The 24,640-nt window shown below is 43.6% G+C and overlaps 1 protein-coding gene and 1 long non-coding RNA gene across 4 annotated transcripts in view; one reads left to right on the forward strand and one right to left on the reverse strand.

The window, feature by feature from the left end:
* Positions 1–24,640, forward strand: part of LOC118289337 — a 51,154-nt gene that overhangs the window by 5,661 nt on the left and 20,853 nt on the right. Inside the window, exons 3-4 of one of the 2 annotated variants that reach the window (XR_007029870.1) lie at positions 14,682–14,741; positions 14,834–14,932. This is a non-coding gene — a long non-coding RNA (uncharacterized LOC118289337). Of the gene's footprint in view, positions 1–14,681; positions 14,742–14,833; positions 17,054–24,640 lie in introns of those variants that run through there. The other variant, XR_004786049.2, reaches the window with a different exon arrangement.
* notum1a (notum, palmitoleoyl-protein carboxylesterase a) lies at positions 801–10,747 on the reverse strand. Of its 2 annotated transcripts, none has more exons than XM_035616265.2 (11): positions 8,286–10,747; positions 3,196–3,248; positions 2,973–3,068; positions 2,563–2,623; positions 2,419–2,477; positions 2,218–2,320; positions 1,941–2,132; positions 1,724–1,821; positions 1,479–1,626; positions 1,335–1,382; positions 801–1,217 (listed from the first exon to the last, which is right to left on the reverse strand). In XM_035616265.2, exons 1-11 carry the CDS (start codon positions 8,318–8,320, stop codon positions 914–916), a joined length of 1,197 nt encoding a protein of 398 aa, XP_035472158.1. In that variant the 5' UTR covers positions 8,321–10,747; the 3' UTR covers positions 801–913. The 2 variants fall into 2 exon arrangements, with proteins under 2 accessions (XP_035472158.1, XP_035472157.1); XM_035616264.2 differs by lacking the exon at positions 8,286–10,747 and adding an exon at positions 5,822–6,896.

Consider the following 24,640-nt stretch of genomic DNA (forward strand, 5'->3'; position numbering starts at 1 on the left):
AAATACAAAATTTCCAGTGGTCCAGTGCTTTTCTCAACATATGTTATTATTATGTTATCATGTTCACTCATCAACTTATTGTGTCCCTGTTATTGATATTTGAGAAGTTTGGTGTTTAAGAACCCAACTATAAAACTGTATATACCCTTATATACTCTATAGTGACTAATTAACAAAGACAGCATCCTTATGTCATTGTGGCATTTTCTTTCTTTCTTTTTTTTAAACAATGACTATATATATATATATATATATATATAATCTATATAAAAGGATGAAAATAATATTAAAAAAGAAACAACATCAATGAGCATCCTTAAAACTGGATTACATTCGTGATATTTTTTCTCTCTCTTACAAAGCAAAAGATAATTTAAATGGAGAGTAGTAGCAGAGAGTTGTGCCTTGTCATGGCGGCGTGTTGCCCCCTGCACCTGTCACCAGCACATTGAGGAAAAGGATTGTGGGAAAAAAATCTGAGCCTCTTTGTGTGACTGAGGCTCAGACTAAAGTAAACAGAAGGTCAGAGGGGAATAGACCATAGGTAGAATGAGTTGTGATGACGGTGGATGGGTTTCTTGGAGGTATTGGGGAGACTGGCCAGAGAGAGCAAACAGCCCTGCTCGGGCTTAGCTTGGAGATACTGTGTGTGTGTGTGTGTGTGTGTGTGTGTGTGTGTGTGTGTGTGTGTGTGTGTGTGTGTGTGTGTGTGTGTGTGTGTGTGTGTGTGTGTGTGTGTGTGTGTGTGTGTGTGTGTGTGTGTGTGTGTGTGTGTGTGTGTGTGTGTGTGTGTGTGTGTGTGTGTGTGTGTGTGTGTGTGTGTGTGTGTGTGTGTGTGTGTGTGTGTGTGTGTGTGTGTGTGTGTGTGTGTGTGTGTGTGTGTGTGTGCGCTCCTGTGCGTGCATGTGTCCCTTTAGCTGCCGCTGCTGAGCATTCCCAGTAGCTTGCTGGGGTCCATGCCCTGCTGCTGAGCCATCTTCTGCACGTCAAAGCCCATGTGCATGAGGAACTGGATGACATTCATCTCCTGTCCTGTGAACTGGTCTCGGATGGTCGGGCAGGTGGGGTTGCAGTGTGGCCATGGGCAGCTGTCAATCAAATGCAGAGGGCAGCCCTTGGGTGGAGCTTTGTTGTTCCTGTTGTCGTTGAGGCTCCGGTCCCAGCAGTGCAGCGCCCGGGGCAAGGAGGTGCCTTTAACCTGTATGTCGATCCAGTAGCTGGAATATGACACATGGGGGCAGTGTCAGCACACACACGTAGAACAGCCCTGAGCACAACGTTTCAAATCCCCTGTCAATTAGACAAGGGAGGTGTGAAAATGAAATCATACTCACTTTCTGGTGATAACTTCATGAGACAGGCACGCTGGGGCGAACATAGCTCTGAAAATAGGAAAGGAAAAAACCCCACATGAATCAATCTGAATGTATGCAATAATCATAATTAAAATTCTCTATAATGCAGTGACACAAACTTACGGGACATCTTTGAGTGTGTTTCTCAGCTCTATGCCTAGATTTTGGATGTAGCGCCACTGGCCTTCCTGCACAGGTTGGCCTGTGAGCTGTATATTGTCCACTGTCAATTGGGCCTCATCAAAGAGCCACTGGACCACAAACACAGGGCCTGCACGTGGGCGAACGGAAGATCAATACAAGACTACACTTGGACCCCTGTGTACATCTGTACATATACGTGGTACCGAATGAAACTAGGGACTCACTTTTTATTGACGGGAATACTCTGTATCCAAAGAAACAATTCCACTCCTCTCCTTGATGGGTCTGCCTGCACCTCTCTGGCACCACTCCTCCCCAGTACCTGACAGTTCAAAAGTACATATGGGACATGATGACTATACTAGACACCTCATGATCTCATCCGCTGGCTTAAATACTCCTATCACGATACTAATGCTACCGTATTAATTGTATCCTTACTTGATCCCTCTCTTGATGGTCTCAGTGGGGGCACAGCTGATGGTGTCCACACAGTCTGTGCAGTGGTACTGCTTGTTGTCCAGGAACCAGCCAGAATCGGACAGACCTCGCACTTGTATCCCGGTGTGCCCTTGCCCCTCAAGTAGCTCTGCCACGCGGTCCACGTTCAGCAGGACCCCAGTACCGCCCGCGCTGCACACAGAAGCATGACATGTTCACACTGGTGCCTACACATTGTGATGAAATGTTTGAAAAAAGTTTTCATTCATGCACACACCTGCTTCCTGCTAAGAGGAGGACCTTGGCGTTGTCCAGACCTTTGTTCAGTAGGTCCTTGACAACCTCCTGAATAATCAGTGAGCCCATGAAGGCATAGCCACCTGAACACAAGGGGGGGACAAAAGGGGCACCGTAAGTCCGACGAAACATACTGTAGATACAGTACGTTATGATTTTTTATCTTTCAATAATATCTTACTTTGCTCTGTTTTGGCTGTAGCGCCACTCCACACATCACTGGAGCAGTACGGGATGAACCTGCACAAAACGACCCAAAGTTAAAGTTTGCCACCTATATGATTAAAAGTCAACAAACAAAAGACAAACTCAAGAGTCAACTTACACCATGTTGGCATTCCACCAGTGAGGGTTTTCCTCCGGCAGTGGAGACAGGATCCCAGTGCCTGAAAGAGACAGATCAACATGTATCATTAACCATCCTGGCACTCCCAGACACATCCTCTTCTTCTTCTTCCTCATCATCATTACCACATGGATTACAGTTATTACACTGCAATGAGAGAGGGAGGCATCTCTCTTCCTACAGAAGCGGGCGCCAGGTAGCCCTGCACCGGGTGTCGGTCTCAATAACACTTCAGATCAGCACAAATTCGTCTGATCCTTTTAATTTCTGAGACATTAAAGTGAGATGTGGGTACATTTTTTTTAGTACCTTCTGAGTGGATTTGCTCCGGGCCACGGTGTTGCACTGTGGTCTGAATAGTGAAACCATTCAGATGTGCTGAGGCTCACCTGTTTTAGTTTGGGGCCACTTGGACGAGCTCATCAGTCTCCTCATGGTCTCATATCGGCTATCGCAGTTCTCCTTGTTGAAGCAGTACCATCCACCTGGACACGGACGAACACAGAGAGACACGGCATAGATCATTTCTTACACAAATCCTCTGCAGTTGTTCATTATTCTTAACTTGGGGAATAAATTTATACATTTGCTAAATGAACCCTTAATACTGACCCTCTAAGAATATCAGCCACCGCCTGCTGCCTCGCGATTCTTTCAGATAGTACCTGAAAGACACCAAACAATATAACAATCAGCACAATTGTAGCAGACATGCCAGTTATGCTTGACTTCCAAGCAAATATTAGAAATATGTAAATAAATGTATAAATTCCTCAAGGTCTATATCTAAACAACAGACAGACACAGCCACATTCCACCATTTCGATATGGCGTACGTTCTTATACAGAAAGAAAAAGATGAAACACTGAAAAGTAATACCCTCGCTGTTTCCACCATCAGCGATGGTATCCGAGCATGACACAAAAACACACATGACCTCATACTTTTCATCTAAACAAGGACGTCCTGTTGTTGATTGTTATCTCCAAAAAAAGGTGAGAGAAAGCAGCGCACCAACATAAATTCAGTGAGAGGAGAACAATGAGGCGTGCGTGTACGTTCTGCACTGAGGAAACAGATCTAGTGATCGGGCAGGAGATAAAACACCATCCTGTCCCCTATCCCATTTGTACCGCAGATGCCAGTAGATGGTATTCTTCATGTTTAATGTTGCAAGAATTGTTAATGTACCATCATAATCTCTTTTACTCTGAGCTCATCATTCCTCAGCATTGTCATCACGCACACAGTGTAGATAGAATCAAGGCTCCTGCCGATAGTAATAATACGATAAGAGAAATAACGTAACTTCATATGGCTCGTGTAGATGTTTCAACACACACACACTTGTGTATAGGACCCACATACACACGCCCAAGATAATGAACTTACGTGTACGTGAAATCTTCCAGTTACACAATATTTTTTACAAATGCTAGAATATATATATATATATGTGTGTGCTATGTTTTTATCTTTGGTCTACATAACGATTAGTCAAATTAAGCATTTCTGTTCTGTAGAGGAGCTTCAGACAACGTGCTCCAAGTGTCATTCTGTGATGTCGAGAGGTGTTTTATTAAAAAAATAAATATTCAACAGGCATTCACCCAAATTTACCAGAGACTTGGCTGAAGCTCTGAAATGTTTTCTCAGACACTGGATCACATTTTGGTTTCGGTTGTTGTGAGCCACTGTCAGCTATGTAGGCTGAGGAGCGTGCACTCTACTTACTACTTCCAAACAACAAAGCGAAGGCGGCTTTGGCGAGCTGAGCGAGCCAACGTCAACCGCCTCACTCTGACAAGTGCAACTCCAGGAGATGAATCACAGAGATCCACTACGCCGTCCTGTGAATTATCATTATTTTTTTAAGTAGTTGCATCCTCGTGCGTCTCTAACTGTGACAATATCTCTCTGGAAAAATACTGTTAGTAGCTGATGGATTAGTATTTCAGCAACCTCCGTAGTGAATGAAACGGCCATCTGCCAGTAACTGTCCCCTGCGCTCTTCCTCATGCCGCGTCTCTGAAAGGCTAAGAGCTTTACCGAGCTAAGGGACAGCTCTCCTACCAGGCACTCTGGGGTTTACCAGGAATTAGACACGGCACTAAATCCATAAAGACACGTGTATATCAAAAAAAACAACCTTTTCAGTCACTGAACTATGGTCCCAGATGGGTTTTCATATATGCACAATGGCGAACGGTCATCAAAGCCTCTCGTGGCCATGCAATTGTGGTACAAACATGTATTCTTATCAGGCAAATATGTGGTTTGAGACACAAGTGATAGTCACTGCTCAAACAGAAAGACATGTATGAATAAGAAGCCTTTTATCTGAGTCATCCCCACCTTTCATATAGTACAGAGTCTATAGGTTTAGAGCACTGTGTTGTACAACAGAAGAGACAGAGGCTCTGCCTGGTGTTAATGCGCTTTTAGTGCCATGGCTTATCCCTCTTGAGTAGAAACCATTCTTACTGCCAAATGGATAAAGGACAGTGTCAGCGGAGGATGCCACTGCAGAAAAAGCAGTGATCCATTGTGCACCCCTACAGATCATAGACTTAAAAAACCATTTCATCAGGGAAGGAACCGGACCCGAGCCCGAGTATGGAAAACTCCTTCTTGTTAAACTGCCGTAAAAATCCCGTCTCAACAGTTTGCGCACTGGATGCAACAACTGAAGAGAGACAGAGACAGAGACAGAGAGATGGGCGGGGGTCTGAAAACTTAAACCTAAACTTTCTGCAGAGCAAATCCTGCATTCTAATTTGAAGCAAAGGAAATGAAGCATGGGCCATGTGGCTACCCGCAAATTTCACGCTTCGCTGACCCAAAGCAGCTGTCTGTCTTATCCCCACTGAAGCTCGTTCTGTCCCGGAAAATGAAATCTGGCTTTGAAATCCCTTCGTTTTTATCTACGCGTGTATTTTGAGTTGTATTTGCGATGATGTATATGTGGAAGGATCGCTCACAAAAAAAAAACAAACGGGGGAGACGGGACCCAACAGGTTTATAGAGACGAGCACTGCTGTCCCCGGGCCAGATATGTGGGTTCACTTCGGGCAGCGGGATGAGGTGCGCCCTGCCGAAGTATCCTCTTTAAGCGAATATACCATTTCTCACTATAGCTCCAGGCTGCACGGCTGCCCCCCCGCTTTGACCTCTCGGTGACGCGGCCACACGGACCCTCGTGCACACGGTAACGCGCCGCTCGGTGTTGGTACATACCCCGCAGGACTCGCGTCGTTGCAGGTGACCGACGCGTTCTCCAAAAAGTGCAGCTTCATGTCGTGGTCGAGCTTCTGCGCCGAGCACGGGTACAGCGACTGCGCGAGGTTCTTGACCTGGGTCATGAAGTTATCCATGTTCTCCTCCACGGCGGTGAAGTCCAGCGGGAAGCTCTCCGTGGTGTCGCCCCGGTCGGCCCGGTGCGCGGGAGGAGGCGCAGGCGTGCGCCGCGGTGGCGGGTTGCGGCCGCCGCGGAACCGCCGCGCGCAAAGAGCCCCGGACTGCATCAGCACCAGCAGCAGCGCCGATGAGAGCATTCTGATCGCCGTCATCGTATCCCCGGCTCGGATGTCCGTGCTCCAGACGCAAAAAACGTCCCGTCGCTCACGGAGACGAACTTCTTGGACCGGGTGGAGTTGAGAAAGACGCCACAACACTCGCCGTCCCTTGCCGGAGACTCACAGGCTTAATGTCACCTGTAGAAGCACGAGTCCTCTGAGATCGATCGCGGTCATCTGTCGAATTTCGCCTGGTATACTTTCAAACTTCTCGAGGAGTGCGCCTGCAACTCTCTGCCAATCTGTCTGTCTGTGGGAACCCAAGCACTGCTGGAACCGAGCGCGCAAGCCTGAACGACAACACTCGTGCCATGCGCTTGTATTTTATTCAAACTTTCCCCCCTTGTGTGTCCGTCCAGCCAATCGCAGGAGTGGGGCAGGACCCGGGGCATGATCAAGCGTTGCAGACTACCCCCCCTTTTAATTTATAGAGGGGGGGGTGCCCATGCGTCGGTTCTTTTGATCCGCGATGTTTCATTTGATGTGGTGGCTTTTATTGGCCTTGAAATGCCCATTTCCCATTGCGCCACAAATTTATGAAGTGAGAATACGTCTCTTGTTACACACTTGCCTTAGAATCAAGAGGGAACAAAACAAACAAATCACACGAATCAAAATTCGCGTGGACAACACAGGAAAAAATAAACTCTCTAGTGACTATACCAGGTTTTAAGAGACATATCATTATATTATTGTTTTTATTCCACCAGTGATTTTGAGCTAAGTAATATCATCATACAGTCTGTGTTAAAAGGCACATACCTATTTTTAAGAATCACTTCCAGTCATTGAATTGTTGAGTTCCTCTTATTTTGTTAAGGTTTAGAAAAAGGGACTTGGACACTTGTGTTTTTTTCTTTTTTTGTAAATCCAGACAGGCTTACAAAGATCAAAGCAACCATCAGTCTTTCTCCCCCCGAGTTTCGCCTCCTCCCTCCCACTTCAGTCTCTTCCAAACTTTCCTCGTCTACTGTATATTTTAAGTCAAGCAGAGCATCCCGATGGGAAGACAGCTTTTTAACACAGGAATGCCTCGTTATGGTCGAGGTAGGCTTCCCTCGAACAACCTCTCATCTTAAAGACTCATTTCAGTCACAGTGCGGCCCACACAACTGAAGTGATTATTCATCAAGGTCACACTTCATGGTGGTATTTTGTTGTCATTCGTCTTAGACCAAGCTCTGCGAAGAAGACTGACAGTGTAATTCAATTCAAAGTGAAGCCAAATCTGGACCTGACTAAAACCTGTATTCTCTGGAATCACCAGCAGAGGGCGACTCCACTGGTTGCAAAAATAAGTCAGTTTCTATAGAAGTCTATGGAAAAGGAGCCTAATTCTCACTTGATTTATAACATCAGTAGTAGTTTCAAGTCTTCTTCAATGCAGCACAATGTTCATTTTCTAAATTATGGTCCCATTGGGGGGTTGTATTGGGGCATAGATGCAGCGTGATTGACAGCTACTGCCGTCCAATAGTTGCAGGTTGTAGGTGTGGGTGGAGGTACAGTGGATCAGCACCCACCCCCAGCTCCTCCAAATATGGTTACTTCTGCTTTCAAATAACCAAGATGGCTCTGGCAAAAATGCTAAATTCTAGGCTTCAAAACAGCATTTCACAAACTAATTGGTGACGTCACGGTGTGCTGTCACTTGGCTGTGACTGACAAACCAAAAAGGAACCGTCACTGAAATGGAAAATAGAGGTCTGCATTTAGTTTGACACATTTCTGATTGGTGTGGCGGGACATTCAAGTACATGGCCAAAAGGGTACAGAGAAAGGAATTAGCAGTGTTAGGTCTCACATTCCTTAATGCTAAACTATAGTGCTGGAAAAAATATTGATAGAAACAAAAAAAAAATTCTTCTCACTGGCTGTAGCCCCTGTGGTTTATGATTGTGTCTAAAGGATGTTGAGCTATTGTGAGCCAGGTAAAATGGATATGAAGTCATCAGCAGGACTGATGGTATTCATTGGGAACTTCAAACAGATGCTTGTATAGATTAAAACATGTGGTAGGGCCCAGGAGGAGAGGCTCTGTCACAGATTGGGTCTAGTCACTTTGACCCATACCTCCCTGTTTTATCACACGTCATCCCCAAAAATGTAACCCTTAAATCACTCACAGATGGACGCTGGCCTCTGACACACTCGCTGCCATGAAGAGATGCCCGAGTGGTGTGTCAAAACATCCTCTGACCCGAGTGAGTGAGATGTGTGGGCTGCAGACGGTCGAGCTTTGAGGGATCTAAATGCGTTGATTCAGATGGAGAGCATGTTGGATTTCTGTGATGAAACGACCCAACCATATGAGGCTGGAGACGGAGATAGAAGCAATTGTCAGCTTTGCTACTGTTGGCGCACAGTGGTTTGTCCTCCACCGTGCACCTTGTTTGAACCCCAAGTGCTAAGCCTTTCTGGCTTTCACCAGTAATTCTCCCTCTTTTTCTTTGCCTCCCATCATCTGTGTGAAGCGTAGTCACAAATTTAACCATGCAAGTCCTAATGGATTAATCCTAGAATTAGGTCATTTGAAAATGACCCAGCTGTTCTGATGGCAGTCCCTCAGAAGTGCCCCCATAGCCCCCACCCCAACCCCAGGCCTCCTGTGAAAGTCAAAGCCTGTCTTTCATCTCCGATCAGTTGCATGTGCCCTCACAGATCCACAGGTTTTATTGCTTAAGTCTGGGCTGGCAGCATCGATCATGTGACCGTTGCCTGCCTGGCGTTCAGACACATCATAGCTCTGTGAGCGCTCGCTGTCTACGCAGCCTGCCAGTTCTGCTCACACATCCCCATCGTCCGTCTCTCCATGCCTGTTAGTTTTGATTTGCACATGCCGTTGTGGAGGATCCATCCGTGATCATCAAATCCTGCTAGTTGGAACTGTTAGGTCAGGTTACATCAAAGAGATCAGGAGGGATCAGCCTCTTGAAAGGGACAGGCTCTGGCTCACATCATCAGAAACAGGTGGAGGTCCTCACTGGAAGAACAAAGGAGAGATCCCCATCTATAAAACTTTTATATTTCATAGAAGAGTTTCCTTAAATTCCTTTGAATTGTCACACTCTCCTACACAGTCAACTACACAGCACCAGCATTACACATATGATATCAGGTCAGGGATTGTGGGACTCAACCACAACACTAAATCCCATAAAGGTTGCAACACCACAGCCCGACACTTAGTGGTATCAAGCCACAAAGTGTTTAAGTGTCGAAATCTGCTAAAAGCCAGGAAGTAAAGGGAACTGGACATGTATGGAGTACAGCTCAGGTGTTACAAATTAGTTGAAAAGTTGTTGAAACCTTCAGAGATTTTCGTGTACATTGGAGTAATGACTCTTGATTTCTCCTGTGGCCAACATTGCTCTGCTGATATTCCAAAAAGCCTGTACCAGACTTTGATATTTTGTTTATTGCTTGTCACTGTACTGTATTAAAACAAAAAAAGAGAAAAAGCTAAGAGAGCTCTGACGTTTGAGGCTGCCTCCCCTGTGAAAACATTTTGAGATTCAGCTTCTGTTCTGTGTCAACTTGAGGCAAACCTCCGGAAGTGGGTCCCCTTAATTTCATGTTGAAGCTATTGTTTAAAACCCAAAACAAACATGTACAGAGGTTTTGGGTGTTAACACACAGAGGAGTTCCTTTCATGTGCCCTCGTCCACATGTCCCTGATATTACCCAGAGAACCAGTAAACAACCTTGATCCTGACTTAAGTCAAGAGGTGCCATCTAAGACGTGGATGTAAATGGGGAGAAAGAGAGAGTAAGAGAGGCAGGAGACATCTGTCGAGCAGGCTCTCATTTCGTAAGAGCAAGGCCGTCTATTGGTTACAGATGATGCCCTTTCTGATAAAAATGAACTCTTTCAAGATAGGACAGCTTGCATTAGGGGTCTCTCTGGTACCGAGGGGCAACTAAATAGTTCAGCTAACAGGTCAGCTGTTTGTTGTTGATCTTTCATCTGAATAATGGTCGCAAAATAGGTGCTGTTGCCTGTAAACAGTTTCGTCACAGCATTCACAATAAGCAAGATGGATGTTTGTGTGTGTCAGGGATGGGGGTACATGCATGTTTTGCATGTGTGCCTGCAGGAGGATAAGTGAGGTGGACCAGGCTGTCTTTGGAGGTACCGGTTTGTGAGCGTGTGGCCTCAGAGTTTTCCATTCATACCTAGCGCCTGAATCACCCAGGTAGGGACAGAGGAGGGCGCATAGACCAATTACCGTCTGAGACCTGCTATTATTATCATAAGAGAGGCGGCAGCCCATCCTCATCTCCACACAGACAGAAGAAGACTCGAGCCCTTTTGTCTTGGAAATGTTTAGTTATGCCACAGATTTGCCAAAGGAAATTGAAAAGCCCTTATTACAGGTCACGACAGTGGAACCGCATCAACATTATTCATTTTCTGTCCTTTAACCTGGAAGTCTCCATCGGGAAATTCTTTTCAAGTCCACACCCTGCTGTAAAACACGGTCATTATTCAATTATGCGAGAGAGCTGCATTTGAAACAGCTCTTGAGAGTGTGCAGTGTTAAGAATAAATGTAGGTATAGTTGAGACTTCACATTAAAGAATTTAAAGAAGATTTCTGTTTGCTGTGGTTTTATAAAGGACAGGAATATGAAGGAGAAAGAGATGTTGATGTTGCAGCACAAATCTGATCTTCATTCAAAACTATTTGTGCGAGACCGGGATTAAACGGGCAGAATTCTCTGGAAAAATACAATGAAAAGCGCCGTAGTCTTGAACTAGATTTAATCCCTTTCCAGGACATTGGCCCATAATGTTGTTAGTACATGGTATGCGCTCTAGTCCACTGAGCCACTGGGACACCATTAGTGCATGGTATGTGCCTCATTATTTTTGACACTCTCTTAACACCAAGCAGCCGTTTTCTTTTATCCTCTCAGCAAGAAGATGAGGCTACTGTAATCGAAGAAGACAATGATCAGTGCCAGCCTCTTGTCCTGGCCTGGTACCTGCTTTGATGTCATATTTCGCTGTATAGCAGGCTGTTGCCCATGCCAAAGAGCACCCATCGTCGCCAACTGTCTGACAGGCTGCCTTTCATCAGAATGACATCACTGTGCTACTTGATTACTTTCCACAGGCTCTTCCAGGCCTTGGAATTTTTTTCTCCCGGGAATCTGAAATCATCATCTCTGCCTTTTACACCCTTCGTCTCAAAATAAAAGGAACACAAATCTGAGATGGTATTCACATTGAAGGCTAACAGCACACCAACCGTTAGAACTGTGTGTGGTGTTTGCCTGAAAAGGGGGTCTTTATGGAGCCAAGTTCAATTTTCAGTTTTCAATATTCTCTAATACAGTCTACTTTGTGACGCTAGTGGAACCAGATGAAGCTCAATAAATATTAATATGCAACTCAAAGAGACAAAGTGAGACATGGAAAATAAAAGCAAACGTACACACTGAGATCTTTCAACTCAACATTTCCCCTCCCTTGATTTTCCGTCCACTGGGGAGAGAGAGAGAGCGAGCAGTGATAAATTACAAAGTAGAATCTAAAGTGTTTGCTTTTAGAGGAAACTGAGGAAAGTGTCGTGTGAGGTTGATATTTATAACCAGCTGCTCTGGCTGGCAGCGCTTCTTCTCTGCACAGCGTCGGCTTCACAGGACCGTCTGTCTGTCTTTACCTGTAGGTCAGGGCTCTCTCCTTCCCACATCATACGGACTCTCCTGTAGATGCCCTGAGGATCAAGAGGTGTCTGGGGGCCCCTGACCATCCTCTGACTGGAAACTCGAGTTTAAGATTTTCAAAAGAGAGAAAAAAAGAAGCTTTTCAAAGGATTACAGAGTGTGTTTGTTTATTCTCAGCCGAGGGGATGTAGAGAATGACTGCATATCTTCAAGAGGCTGAAGTGGGATAGACAGTACATAACTCACATGGCTGCCAAGTCCACACTGCTCTTTGATGTATTCCAATGCATTCAGAACATATCCTCTTACAAACACCGGCAGGTATAATTATCATTGCGTGATCTAATTAGAAACACGGACTGAGATGTATTGAAGCCAATTTCACCGAGGTGGAGTACTACTTCCGACAAAGCCACCTAAGCCATTGAAATCTGGGTGTCTTCCCGCAAAGATCTCATCTTTGCTTTTGAGGTCACTTGTGGTCGGCCAGTGGAAACATTTATTCAAAACAAGGTAACGTATCTGTTTGGGAACATACAGCACCCACCTCCCCTCTCCGGCGGCAGGAAGAAGGTGGTCATTTGTGGGAAGAAGAAAGTGTTACTCAGGCTTTACTCAGTGCGAGAAGGTCTTTCATAGGGACTCATCATCTTGTTTCTGTGATGACTAATGAGCAGATTGCTACCAGCACCTTTTGTTCACGTCTTTCTGGTTTTGATCTATTGATAATGCGCAACCTTGAATCAGAGGATTGGGGTTCCTTTTTGACACTCCCAGACAAAGAGCCGAGAAGGAAATAAATGTGAGCTACAGTACATAATTGTTTTTTTCTCCTTCGCTGTACGTGTGTAAAACAAGTCGTATATCTAAACGAGAAGTACAAAAACATTGATGATAAAAAAAGGAAAACAGAATTCCACCAAAACTGAAGAGCCTCACATCTGGAGGACAGGTGTAGGCCCAATTCGCACGTGTCAGAACTTTCTCCTTAATTTACCTGTTCAAGAGTCCACAAAAGCGAGATTGAGTCAGTGGTGTACCTCTGGATTCAAAAGGGACACGATTCTTCGGGAAACCAAAAGGTTTGCTTGTCCCTCTCTAAAGTGAAAGCACGGCAGGCAGGTACGGGAGCACAGGACAACTGTAACGTGTCTGAGGCGTAACCTGTTCTCCGGCCCTTTACTTTGAAACAGAGATGAAGATCGGCTGCAGCCCTGAAGTCATTACACCTTCAAAGGTAATTAACACATGGCTTGTGTTTGGGCCCGATGAGCCCCAGATTATGTAGGTACAGATGGTCAGGGGGGCGGACGACAGATACCAAGAGCAAGGTGTGCTTGGATGTGCTTTCATGTCAGCAGGAAGTGCTTGACCCCTGGCCCCCTGTTGACCTCAAATCTAGGCTGTCAACGCCACTTCCTTGAGTGCCCTGTAAAGATTAACATGTGGACAGAGACAAGGGGCCTTCGTACCCCTGTGTGATGAGCAGGAGAACTCAGCTGGCATCTCTGCCCTGCAACACCTTTTGCCAGTTATCCTAATGCAAGGTTATATAGGATAAAAGGCTTGTTTTATCTTTTTTTTAATGTTGTATTTACTGAAGCCTTGTGAATGAAAGCGTAACACCGTTTGCTGATACTGTAAGTGCGTGGGAGCTGAAACTGTTCATCACCATCAGCAGGTTTGTTTCTGCTCTGCTTTAATGTTTTGAGCTTGTGTTTCACTATGTGCAAAAAACACCACCTGGCGTATTTCTGAGGTAGTAAATAGCATCACTTCCTTCTTTAGCCATCAAAGGGAAGAAGGTCTTGCCTTGACCTTGAAGCCACACAAAGCTCCATATTGCATGTGGGTGTGCCTACATTTGGAGACAACTCAGATGAGCCATTTTACCCTTCAACCCCTCTGATCTCCCTCCCAGCACAGATACCACAGGGGCCATGTGTAGCATCGTGCGTAGAAAGGTATTTTAAGTTGTCAGGGTAACACCACCACTAGTATTCATCTGTGATCAATTCTGTTTTATTGACTGAGCTTAAAAGGAGAAGTTTGACATTTTGTATAACAAGATACAACTTGTTAATCAGTCAGAATTCGTCTCCAGGCATCCCTGTTTCCAGCCTTTGGCCCAAGCTGAGCTCACCAGCTGCTGGCGGCAGGTTATTTCTTCTTGCTTACCTGAGAATGATATTGATCTTCTTCTCTAACTGATGGCAAGACTGCAAATAGTTATTTTCTGCAATGTGAAACTATTCCTTTAACTTTACTTTTACTCCAGATCACCTTTTACTGAAGGCGGAGAACTATGAAGTTCACATTTCCTTTCTATTGATTGATAGATTTGTGTAGTGATACATCGCTGGTTTATTTTTGATTGAGTCATTTTTATTCTGTGTGACAAAGAATTTAAACATCCAGGATGATTCAAACTGAGTGAGTAATGCTTAACTTAAGGCAGACAAATTTCTTGGACACCTTGAAACACTGTGATGCAGAAACCACATCATAATAGAGATTATGTCATCATGCAACAGCATTAGAGGGTGGTATGATTCATATAGAGCAGAGTAGTAAACTCCACTCTGCATGTTGTCAGTCACATGCAGGCACCAGACGGGTTGAGATCGACACACACACACACACACACACACACACACACACACACACACACACACACACACACACACACACACACATACAGAGTAGTGATCCCTGCAGTTTAATATGAATTATCTCAAGCAGACACTTGGACGTGTGGGTCAGCAGTCTGTCTCAGGAGAGTGTTTGATGATGGCGTTTTATTATTCCAGAAGGTCAAGATCTTCAAAGCTCTTCTTCTGTTCTCCGCAGGGCACCCGGGCAGCAGCTGTCAGAATACACTCGGCTTTGTGTTGTTATACGGGAGAAGAGGTAGGTCAAACCCACTCTCACAGAAATGTTTTTACTGGGGGGGTAGGCGCTCAGTGGACACCATAATATTGTTATTCTGCCCCTTTGTGCAGGAGACCGGGGAGCGTGTGAATCTCGTCGGATGGGACGTCACCACTCCCGGGTTTGACGTGAATCAGATAGCCTTTTTGGCATGATTCAGCAGTCTGTGTGTGCGTGAATGAATGTGCATGTGTTTGAACTGTTACGGACAAAACACACCACCACTTGGGCTTTAGATCAAATATCTTCTCTCTTGTGCCTCTATAATGCATTGTGTAAGACGGTTTACACTAAGGCAACACCAAAGTCTTGCAGTCAATGTTATTTTAACAGGATTACACAGCAGATGATCTGATCTGATCTGAATTGTTGCTCTTGTTAATACAAAACAGAATCTCTCTTGTCATGTTATTGGCTCCTACAAAGCATTCCAAGTCTCGGCAGTATAGATTGCTAACAAGATTACAATTTGTAGGAGGCTCTTTTTTAAAAATTTTGCGATGCTACAATTACTTTCATGCAGTCATATTTTTTACATATAATCCTCTTAAGTGAGGAACTCTTTTAAATAATGTTCTGACAAAAACAGTCGTGAGCATCTATGGTAAAACTAAAAACCAGCCCACATTGCACCATTTTGTTTACTGTGATCCCTTTCAAAATACGTAAAACCTCATTGTTTTCCCATCACACCTTCCATTGGGGAAAATTGTGTCTGGACATTATCCGGAGTTTGCCATTCACATATGTAAAAAGCAGCTGGAGATTGTCCAGGTCCGTTGTGTTCACGACAGCAGGACAATTTCCGGAACAGTTAGTCGAGGGGCGTCGCTTTGGTAGATTCTCGTGAATCATCTAGAGATTTTCCTGCTTTGTACCCGCATGGGCTCACTCTGACATTTTATTAGGGGGCTGGCAGGAAAACTTTCAGAAAAATTTCCAATGCATTCCTACATGCAGCAACTCTGGAAAAATTCTGGAAAACGTTCATGTCTGTGCGTGTATGTCTGAAATCAGCTCAAGTTAAAGAAAAAGGTCAAATGAGAAACTTTTTGGGGTTTCAGATTTCGAATTCCTCTAAGCCAGTGACAATGACGAGCTGAGACTGACGACAGACCAAGTGTCAGTGCCTCTGACCTGTCATTCATTTTGGTTGATGCCCCTCGCCCCCAGGAAGCACTGACAAGAAGGGATGGTGTGGCTGTTTTTCTGACCTCCTGCACACCCACTCCCGCTGACCACCCTGAAACGCTGACTTTTCTTATGTTTGCTGTGATGCTACCCCACCCGTGCCCTTCCCTCTTGACAGGATGTCCATGAAAGATTCGGTCTTGCCCCCCACCCCCACCTGTTTTCACACCCAGCAAGCTGAAGAGACTCCTTTTCATACTGTTGCTGTGCATTTGAAGTGTCTAGTTGCCGAAACTCATGCACTTGAGTCAGCCTGTGGTTTGCGCCTTTGATAGCTGCAATGCTATTTTGGACTTGCTCACATAGCTATGGGTCAGAATGCACCAACTTTATGCCAATTCATTTTCCAGCTGTATAGACATGTAGAATAGGAGTGGCTCTGTAAAGCTGTGGATCTCCTCCTCATACTGACATAACAATTTGTTTCCACTTGACCTGGTGTACAGTTTTTCTTAATTGCATCTTATACTGAGGCAATGAAAGAAGCATTCACCTGCTGTGCTCCACAGTATATCAGCAGTTAGTCACGACTGTCAGATAGAGATGTTTTAGTTGCATCGGGTGCAATCAAATTACAGTGGTGTGGATAATTTTCTAATCTAAAATGAAGAGCCACTAACACTGAAGACAGACTCTTGGCCAGATTTCTTGGATCTGCAATTTCCAGCATCCCCAAGCTTTTCAGCTTTTACTCAGTCAAGAAGTAACAAAAATATTTTTTCTATGCAAATATGAAAAGAAGTTTGACTCTATTTATTAGGTCAATCTTATTCGCAGCATCAATGTGAACTTGCTAGGGAGCGGAACACAGTAGCAGGAAGGGGTTAGTGCTCCGACAAAATGCTGTCACTTTGATCATTTTCTTCTGGTCTTTCATCTCGGCTCTCTTGAAAGGGCCGATAATCATGTTTAATTGATTATGTAGAATGAACAAGCTTGGTTTGCTCTCATATCATTCAACACCCCCTTTTTTGTGTGTGCTCTATCCAAAAGAAGATCGCTTGCATGCCGTATCGCCCCTTCCCTTTCTTCTTCTAAAACAAATAAAGACGTCAAACATCAAAGCTGTTCTTGGTTAATAAAAGAAGACCTCAAATATTTTCCATTATGTTTGACATGGTTTTGGGTTTCACCTACCAGAGGAATAACAAGAGGAATAACAACAGGACGGAATAAAATGACAGTTTTTTTGTTGTTTCCCCATTTCTGTGTTACAGAGGTTAAGCAGACCAAACTTGAGCCTGTTCTTTTGATGTTGTAGTTGTAATTATTCAAAGGTAATCTTTCTCTCTTCTACTTCTCTTCAGAGACACAAATCCCCCCCTCCGCCCATCTCGACAACACACTCCGCGGCTCTCTGCTCTTACTGTCCCTTTCCACCCTCCTGATTATGATATCCAGAGCTAAAACAACAGTCTTTCAGAGGATCGCTTTCCTTTGAAGTCAACGTCAGTCAGTTGTGTTTCTGTCTTGGGCCAGAGCACTGACCCCTGACCTGCAGTGATTACTTCCGTGGCGCAGCCAAGCAGAGATAACTGTAAATGGAGGCCTTTGATATCCGCTTGAGAGCAGGAGGTTGAGCCTGAAGGGAAATGCAATGATGCTCGGGTATCTTAGCATGTGTGTGCACTCGCTCACAGGCAGATAGACCGACAAGGCACCATATGGCAGAGGTCAAGGAAACATGGGTATGACTTCCTGATCAAAGCCTTAACACAATGATATTTGAACTTCTCTGAGGACTTGTGACGGGCCGTAAATGACATCTCCATTATCCGCTTGCCTGCTGGTGTCGAGCCTCTGTGTTGATTCAAGAAAACAAAACTGATGTTAATGTGACCTCAGGTAGTTAAAGGAGTAGTTTGACATAAAAGAAAGGCTTTTCATTAATCTTTTTAGCACAAAATTAGACGAGAAAATTGATGCTTGTTCTGGTACATTTGATATGCAACTAGCGGCCAGTTAGCTTAGCTGTCCAAAATTGGAATTTCCAATATTCTCTTAAAAAGTGTTGGCCAGACATCACAGTCACTTGATGAGCCCAGATTCTGATTTAATGAGCTGTATATGCATTCTCTTTTATAACGATTACTCCCATTAATATCAGTATTTGCATAACAGATTTGTGTCATTGTGCTTCCATCGACTCAAAGGTTTTGCTACCATCCAAGATCGATATCGTCTGATATCGATGGAGAAACAGACTAGAGAGGAAAAATCATTGACATTACAACTTTTCCTATACAGCAGCCAGTCGTTGAGAAACAAGTTTTGAATGATTCAATGAAGAGTAGAAAAAGATCAGTAAACACAAACATCAGCGATTGGAAGAACACAAAGAGTCTGTTTTGTTATTCAGAAGTTTCTGTTTTTCCTCTTTTTTCCCCCCTGCGGATGTTCTTTTATCCTTGAAATAAGTATTTAGTCAACGTGACAGTCTATTTTCATCTGGGTCCAGATGGCAGACTTTAAACACATCCACAAACATGCATGGATAATGTCCATTCTCACATGCATATACATGTAAATAATTGTAAATATTCAAGCTGCAGTCAGCTCATGAGCCAAAACCGCTTGCCACAGCCGATGAACTCCTTTGAGAATGGTGTTACAAAGCTCATGTTTTGTTTAAATCAGCCCGAGAGGATTAAATCTTCAGAGATCAACACTAAGGGCCCAACACTCCGACAGCGGCATATACTGAATAGTCTTTTCTGGAATGACTGTTGAGTTGCTAAACAAGCCCCGAGTCGGCCAAACTCTCATGTGAGGGACAAATGAAGATGAGCAGATGAGAGTTCCTGATGGGGACTCACTCTCCCTCTTCATCCTCAGCTATAATTATGAGTTTCGCTTTTTTTTTTTTCACTCTGTACTTCCAGTCAGCTGTGGTATTTTCTTTTTTCCTCTTTCTCTTTTTTCCCTGAAGATGAGAAAAAACCCCGAAAAGACTAGCATGGTGCTGAACAGAATGTCATGTTGGAGCTCAAAATAGTAAACACAAAGCCTTGTAATTTGCAGAATGCTTTTGTCATCTTTACCTCTAATTTCTCTTTCAGCGCAGAGTGAGCACCACATATGACGAGCGGTAATCAAAGGAAGCTTTGGAATGCGGCAGGGTAAAAATGAACACAAAAATGAATGACGGTTGCTCTTCATACTAAACGTGTCATTGCTTTCATTTTACACCAAAATCTTAATCAGTTCACATAATTCTGCTATTAATTCGTCCCAGGGGTTTTTATTATCTGCATTATATTAAAAAGCGGTGCAAAATATAAAGGAAGTGAAAATGTAATTTTGCATTGTGGCATTAAAAATATAACTTCATGTGTACATGATGTAACAATACACAATGCTTACATCTATTCAGCCACAAGAAGAAATTTGCCACAGATTCGATGGTCACAACCCAACACAAAAGTCTGGGCCATAAGCAAAGACTGTCCCGATGATCTTGGTGATCTGATACACACCAAGAGTTTGAGCTGTCACAGTGTTTGTTATTCAAGCTGAAAACTAAGAAAAGATTGAATAAAAGTATAAAACCAATTCAAGTTAAGGCAAATGTCCCCACAACCTTTATCATTTTGCATTAAATCCTCTTCTGCCACAGTTTTTTATCAGTCCTCATACTAATTATTTCATCTTCCATATGTTATAAGACTGAATCACACCTGGGACACAGAATTAATGCAGCCTTACCTCTATTAACGTTTAGTTTAGTTTAGTTTAGTTTAGGCCAATTGTTGTCCTTGATGTAAAGACAGCATCGATTCCGGTTCTGGATAGCTACAGGACATCACACTACTATCAATTTCCCCCAGTAAATATAATATGTATAATCATGTGCTATCAGCTACCTCCGGGAAAAAAAGACGTTTTCATTTGAACTTGTCACCATGGCTGGATTTTGTCATCTTAGTTTTAAAGATAGATTTATTTTATACCAGTACAGTAAAGTCACTTGGAGTTTGTTGTACGGATGACGTGACATCACATCTCTGCAACATCCTCCAATTGTCAGGACCTTGCACTTTAATGCACGTTTGATGTCTAAGCCCAAGTGCTATACCTGGTGTCAGGTAGCTGCAGCTTAGGTATGGTATAGCCACATGTGGCACAAAACCCTGCAGCCTTACACAGCATAACAGACACAGCGCTGTTTTAATAGACTCTTCTTTGAGTCTCTCACAAAAACAATATTTACATTTTTTTCATATTTTCTGAACCTTAAATGTAGCAGAACATTTTGAGCGTGTGAAGCAGCCAATGCTGTTTCAAACAGCCACCTCAGGAGGGAGCTGCAACTGCTCAAGATCCTGCTCTAATTTTAGTCACAGCTATCGACTGCATGCTCTGTCGGCTGTCACCTTTCCTGACCTGCTCCGGTTGCCCGCACCACCTTCCTCCCTCTCGTGCAGCAGCTCTAGTTAACATGCTCACTGAAACTGTGACGGCAGCATGTCAGTATTCATGGTCTTGTCCTCTCTCTTCTGTCAGTAGTACCCTTTCTGTGATCTGTCCTCTGTGTACTTCTCGTGTCAGATTTTGACAACCTGCTGGACAACTTCCTCCAGGTGACGAATGATGATGTTGAAGTTTTTTTTTTTCTTCTTCTGTGCAGATTGTGTGTAATTCTATACCTCTGTTGGCATTTCTTTGTTTTCATGTTTATCCTTTTTGGAGTAAGTGAAGAGTTGATATGTTGCACTCGTTTAGTTGACAGGGCAGGGCACCACTTTCATGTCCTGTCTGTAATTACTTCAATTAGTCATGAGGGGGAGGAGGGTTTCGGCTGCTGTCTCTGAGATGTAATTTACTCCCATGCCAAGATCAACTCTGCTGGTTAAGTTTCCGTGGCATATTCATCATTTTAACTTCTGTCATTTCAGTCCAGGGGCTAACAGGATGAAAGACATCAACAATTCTGTCCTTCACACATAGACATTATATTAAGTCAGTGATTTGTGAGTAGCACCATTTTAAAATTAAGGCCTGCTATTTCTTCCATCCTTACATTAAACAGCAGCGTGTTGTCCCTCAGTCTTTGAGATGTAAATGTATTGACCGCTCCCATGGTAACACCTCCCATGTAAACAGCCTCAGCGCCACCAGTCCATCACTGATATGAACTCTGCGGCGGAGAGAGCTCAAGGAGACGAAACTTTGAAAATCCATTTCATGTCATGGAAAGGTGATGAACTTCTGTTGTAGTTTACTGCTGGTGTGATTTTTTTAAAAGCATCCCACTGGCTCTTTGAAGTGAGGACAGGTCTGTTTTTCCTCTGCAGTGGTGTCACCGTGTCGCTGCTCGTCTGTTTCTTGTCTCTGATTGTTATACACGAATTACAGTTATGCAATTCTGTTGCACAGGTGTACAAATCTGGTCACTTTTCTTCCTATAGGATGACATGACGACAACCACAAAAAAAGAATTTGTGTGACTCTGCTGTTGCTATGCAACCATTGCTATTTCAGGAGCAATTCAACATTTTGGGAACTTTTTGTTTTCTTGGCTGTTAAATGGTATAGCTGATACAGCTCTCGGGTAAGGTAAATATGAAGCTAGCGAAAGCAGTCAATTAGCATACAGTCAATGTATTAGTATTATTTTGTTACCTTTGGATGGAGGCTAGCAACTTTCTTGTCACCGTTCTATCCTTAGCTTCACTTCTACATACTGACATGAGAGTGGTATCAATCTTCTCATCTAACTCAGTGAGAAATTGAACAAGTGAAATTGTCAAACTGTGTTTACATAGTCCTGTTTTTCAAACGACAGTAGAACAAGGCTTTAGTGAGTGATTGGACTAAAGGAGATCGATGTTCTCTCTGACAGAAACACCCCCTTCTTCAGAGTTGGCTGACCAAACCATAATCGCATCTTTCCTCACTTTTCCCTGATTTTGTCATGCATGCCTTCATGCTGCTGAAGCCGGTGCTTCATTATGCCTTTACGGTCTATTCCAGTCCAACTCGCTGTGCTGCAGTCCCACACGGGGAATTGTTCTCCTGACTGCTGCCTGTGCCTTCGTAATAGCTACTTGAAACAGAATCGGGTTTTATTTATTTCCCTCTAGGCATTATTTTTACTGATTCGTGTGTCTTTTTATGATGTTATTTCAGCTCAGAGTGGGCTTAAAAATAGCCACCAAAGTGCTATTCCCAAGCACTTATGTACCTAACATATAAACAATTTTATTGCTTGAATGTAATTTTGTGGGCAGAAATAAGAAGGAAGACAAAAAAGACACATTTTTTGATTTCTTTCCAATAAATGTTTGGAATTGTAATAACCTCTGGGATAGACGGCCCGTTACCGTCTCATGTGGCCAGAGGATCCGGGTTGCTCGCTCCCTCTGTGGTATGCGTATCCAAGGGCTTGTTACTCTTTGAGGTCTTGGTTTGTTTAATGAAGTGGTAATCTGTCTACACAGAGGATCACCCTCGAATCATAAGTTCACTGTGTCAAGTGGCTCTGTTTATAAACTTCTTAGTGTCTCTAATAAAAATGGTTCTCCCCACCCAACACACACACACACACACACACACACACACACACACACACACACACACACACACACACACACACACAGTTGAGAATGGTATGCCCAATATAATGATGTATTTCAGTGCCGTTGACTTTCTCCTCTGTGATGCTACCACCTCTGGGTTTGTATACTGTATGTCCAACCCATTGCTGACATTGAGGCCTTTGCTTGTGGCTCCTCTGTGCCGAGGGCCAAATGTAAATTGTATCCTACGGTGCGGCTGGCAGGGAAATCCACGCAGTCCAAAGGAGGTTGTGTTCTGCCCAACTCGCCTTTGTTTGCGCAGGCATTTTTTAAGGGTGCTGAGGACTTTCCAGCCGGGGCGCTGCTGTAGTTTGCCCCAGGACCGTCAGAAAAACAACATCAAAATTCTACTTACAGGGAGGAGGGGGGGACTAAAAACATGATCCCCTCTGCAGTGTGTTTGAAATGTTAACTAAAGAAAACAAGCTGGCTAATGGTTTTGTATTTATATATTTTCTTTGGAGGCTTTGAAGTCAGAGTCCATGTTGCATGTCAGCCCCAGGCAACTCTCTAAAGCAGCATAACTGTGAATGTAAAGACCAAAAAAAAGAAGAAGCTGGATTTAACCTCTGACTCTAAGGACATGCATTTCCATAAAGATCATTTATTCATTTTCATTCATACTGCTTAAATGCTCTAAATCATTTTTATAGGCAGACCTTTCATATATTTGATGATGGACAGAATTCAATGAACACATTTTCCATTCGAACAAAAGAATTTGCGTTGTTTACTATCGAATAATCAATTAGGCCTGATTATAGCTTACTTGTACTTATTCATACAAGGAATAACTAATTTCACAGCTCACACACCTGGATACTCATGCACTTGTTCAATTCAAAGCACATATGTCCATTAATTAGCCAATTTACTAGGTTACCACAGTTTTTTGTGTTAGCTCGGTAATGGCACATACAATTTTTAAAAAGTATGTCATTTAAAAAAGTTCATACATGATTAATTAAAATGTATAATTTTTTGTTCACAATGACTATGTTGTTATATTATATATTTGCGTAATTGCCCCATAAATAGAGAATATTTACCCTGTCATTTGCAGCCTTACACTACACTTGGCCTGACAATTGTTACACATTAATTGTTGAACCACACAATTAATTTGTTTCTCCGTCTGTCACAAGGAATTTAATCTTTTTTTAATTTAACTTTGCAGAGTTGGATGTATAAATCTGTTATGGTCATCTGAAACTTAGTTTCAGAAAAATTTGACTTGTGGGGGGGAGGGGGTTTGAAGCCACATTAAATTTTGTGAAGAAGATTCAGTCCAGCCTACAAGACCACTGTGTGTTTGCTTGCATGCGTGAGTGTGTCCGTGCGTGCTTGCGTGCGTGCGTGCTTGCGTGCGTGCATGCGTGTGTTTGTTTGCTTGTGTGTGTGTGTGGGCTGGGGGGTTATTACTGCTTCTTATTGGTTGCGGTGCAGTCCTGTCTGTTCTGTGGGACATCTGTGGGTTGCGTGATGGGGTTTGTGGAACGGTGTTCTGTTAGTGGAGTTAAACAGACACAGTCACGAGCTCTACCAGACGCCATGGGCACAAGTGGCCTTGTCTCTTTGAGGCTTTCGCACACATGCTGACTTACTACAACTGACAAACACAAAACGACACACATACACAAATATAAAGCACATTCAGTTATAACCACGGGCAGATATCAAGACAATTTCTTTAGGAGTACTTAATTCCACAGAAAATGTCTCATTGCACGACCTGTAACATTGATGTTCTCTCAGCCCAAGCTGGCCAAATGTCAGAAAGCTGTGAATGAGTGGTCCTGCTGCTGCCAGTATTCTTGATCTTTATTGGGCTACCAGCACATGTTTGATACATCCTAACCACACCAGCACCCACCATCCATTTATCAGTTTGGTGTGCAGCCTGCACCACCTCTGCAGAGCCTTTACACAGCAGCCAAAATCGCAGTTTTATTCCTAATGTGTAGCGATCCAACACTTTAATAGCTACTCTTTTTATGGTTATTGATTTATTTTATTTGAGGAGGGAGTGGGTGTCTGTGTGTAACCGTTTTATCTCCCGCTTGCCCATTTGTCAAAAAGCGAGCCGTAAACCTCCCTGGAGGTTGAGAG

The sequence above is a fragment of the Scophthalmus maximus genome, chromosome 17, assembly GCF_022379125.1.
Source record: "Scophthalmus maximus strain ysfricsl-2021 chromosome 17, ASM2237912v1, whole genome shotgun sequence".
In the NCBI taxonomy this organism is placed as follows: Eukaryota; Metazoa; Chordata; class Actinopteri; order Pleuronectiformes; family Scophthalmidae; genus Scophthalmus; species Scophthalmus maximus.

Excerpts from the sequence above, each read along its gene's own strand:
- notum1a (XM_035616264.2), bottom strand. The coding sequence starts at position 6,153 with ATGACGGCGATCAGAATGCTCTCATCGGCGCTGCTGCTGGTGCTGATG. Across the intron at positions 3,249-5,821 it reads AACGACGCGAGTCCTGCGGG|GTACTATCTGAAAGAATCGC; the intron begins GTATGTACCAAC and ends GGTGTCTTTCAG. Across the intron at positions 1,822-1,940 it reads ACCATCAAGAGAGGGATCAA|GTACTGGGGAGGAGTGGTGC; the intron begins GTAAGGATACAA and ends TTGAACTGTCAG.